Source organism: Otolemur garnettii, unplaced genomic scaffold (genome assembly GCF_000181295.1).
Source record: "Otolemur garnettii isolate 467f Iridium unplaced genomic scaffold, OtoGar3 scaffold00172, whole genome shotgun sequence".
Lineage (NCBI taxonomy): Eukaryota > Metazoa > Chordata > Mammalia > Primates > Galagidae > Otolemur > Otolemur garnettii.
In genome coordinates, this window is record NW_003852567.1 from 1,801,612 (window position 1) to 1,804,170 (window position 2,559).

The 2,559-nt window shown below is 42.3% G+C and overlaps 1 protein-coding gene across 2 annotated transcripts in view; it reads right to left on the reverse strand.

Moving 5' to 3' along the window:
- Positions 1 to 2,559, reverse strand: part of DNAI1 (dynein axonemal intermediate chain 1) — a 59,760-nt gene that overhangs the window by 37,272 nt on the left and 19,929 nt on the right. The window contains exons 3-4 of one of the 2 annotated variants that reach the window (XM_003800272.2): positions 1,736 to 1,834; positions 1,474 to 1,554 (exon numbers count right to left, since the gene is read on the reverse strand). The exons of the other annotated variant lie outside the window; for it this stretch is intronic. Coding sequence (XP_003800320.1) covers positions 1,474 to 1,554; positions 1,736 to 1,834 — 180 coding nt within the window. The remainder of the gene's footprint in view (positions 1 to 1,473; positions 1,555 to 1,735; positions 1,835 to 2,559) is intronic. 2 annotated transcript variants of the gene reach the window in all.

Sequence of the window (2,559 nt, forward strand, 5' to 3'; positions counted from 1 at the left end):
CTGGGCTGGATTCGAACCCGCCACCTTAGGTGTATGTGGCTGGTGCCTTAGCCACTTGAGCCACAGGCACCGAGCCCAATTTTCATTTTTTAACAATCTTTTGAAATTTGTATCATGGATTTCTATTATACATTCAAAATGTTACATATTTTTTAATTTTTTAAAGAAGCAGTACAACGGGGTGGTTCCTGTGGCTCAAGGAATAGGGTGCCAGCCCCATATACGAGAGGTGGGTTCAAACCCAGCCCCGGCCGAAAACTGCAAAAAGAAAAAAAAAGAAGAAGAAGTAGCAATGCAACATTGCTTTGGAATAAAATTAACTCTTGCTTTGAATCTTGACTGTGACTTCTGTAATTTGTTTTATCAAATGTAGCCTCTGTTTTCAGAAAATGAAAATAATTGTTCCTATAGCAAAGAAATGTGAGAATTATATGAGATATTCTGTGTAAAAGACTGAATATAAGACCTGACACTATGCACAGCAAGCATGGAACAAATGAGTCTCAAAACAATGAAATAAAAAACATGTAGCACTTCCATTTTAGTTCAAAATTTACTCAGAAATTCTCTTCAGTAAGTCTATACCCACCTGAATAGACCTTGCTATGGTTGAAAACAGTGTTGTCCCCCATAAAGACATGCCACATATGTGTTTACCAAGTGAGAACTCACCCACGCTACATGTACTAAGGGAAAGTTCTTGAGGGGTCTCCTGCCTGCTTGGCTGTGATGTCAAGAGATGCTGAGACTGTAGCTGGCGTGGGGTTTCCTCCCAGGTAGAAATGTTGGGGGAAAAGGCCCTTTCTTGTTCATAGGAGAGTTTTATACTCCACCCAAATGTCTGGCTGGAGGAAAATCCAGCTTCTGAAGACCTAATAGCTTATGTTAGTGAAAAACGTGTTATACACATCGGAAAAGTATTTTTCTAGCCAGATGATTCATTTCAAGAGTTTTGTTTGTTTGTTTGTTTGTTTTATTAAGACAATCTCACTTTGTTGCCCTCAGCAGAGTGCTGTGGCATCATAGCTCACAGCAACCTCAAACTCTTGGGCTCAAGCAATTCTCTTGCCTCAGCCTCTGTAGTAGCTGGGACCACAGGTGCCCACCACAATACCCAGCTATTTTTTTGTTTTGTTTTAGCAGGTCCAGGCCAGATTCAAACCCACTAGCCCTGGTGCATGTGGCTGGCGCCCTAACCACTAAACTATAGGCACCTCCCCCCCATTTCAAGATTCTTGAAAACAGTGGCTCTGCCAGGCACTTAAGATATTACAATTGGTAAGACTACAAGAGAGATAAATAAATTTCAAAAATCTCTGAAAAATTCCATGTAAAATCTCAAGATTTCAGCCAAGGATCTCAGTTTAAAAGTGATCTTCTCTAGCATAGCTGAGAGGCTTTTGCAATGTAGCAAGTCATTACCATTCCAGAGAGAGATGTATAAAGGCTCCTGCCCAGGAGGGTATGACTTACTTTGAAGCTATACCTGACAATGTTCTGGGGTGCGTGTGGGTTGTTGGCTGTCAGTATCCGGGTGAACTCTTCCTTTAACTCCTAAGGGAGAGAAACACCAAGAGGGTCATACATGTAGGCCCCCTATGACCCCTTAGGCTTAGGGGGATCCCTCAGAGTATCAGAAGCCAGGCTCTGTGTTGGCTCACGATCAGTACATGGAGGAAAACATCTCTGAAGCTGGAGGGGTAGAAGGAGCAAGGATAGGAGGCTACTCACTTACCGCATCGGTCAACTCCAGCTGGTCAGGGGGTCTAACTGCGGCTTTGGACTGAATCCAGTCTTCTGTCCCTTCTCCCACTTCAGTCCCTGAATCTTCTTCCTGGATGAAAAGCTCCCATGAGGGTCAGGAATACCTGATCTACTTGGACAAGTAAGCAAGGCTTCTGGAAGTCCCTTCATTCACAAATCCTCCCAGAAGCCAAGCTCTGCCCCTTAGAATCCAAAATGTACAACACCTACTCATGGAAGAGTCCAAAGGAACTACGCAGGACAGAGATTCCCATCTGAATGGTCATGGCTACCTACACCCTGGAGGTCAGGGCTTAGCTAAAATATTGTGGTGGGCTTTTGGCTCCAGTGGTAGAACCAGAAAAACTGGCTCCTCCTTACTGCCTTCCCAGAAGCTAATGTTCAGGACCAAACTGACAAAGGCAACACTTTATGCAAACTGGCTTAGATATCAAGAAAGGATGACATGCTGTTCCTTCAACTCTAATCTATATTTTACCTTCCCATCTGCCACCTTTAGGTTAGTCTTAAGGCAATACTTTCTGTACTTACTTTATTTTTTTCTTTATTATATCATAACTGTGTACATTAATCCATTTATGGGGTACAATGTGCTGATTTGATATACAATGTGGAATGCTTACATCTAACTGATTAACATAACCATTTCTTCACTTACTTATCTGTTGTGGTAAGATTTAAACTTAGTTACTTTATTTATTTATTTATTTATTTTTTTTTTTGAGACAGAGCCTCAAGCTGTCCCCCTGGGTAGAGTGCCATGGCATTACAGCTCACAGCAACCTCCAACTCCTG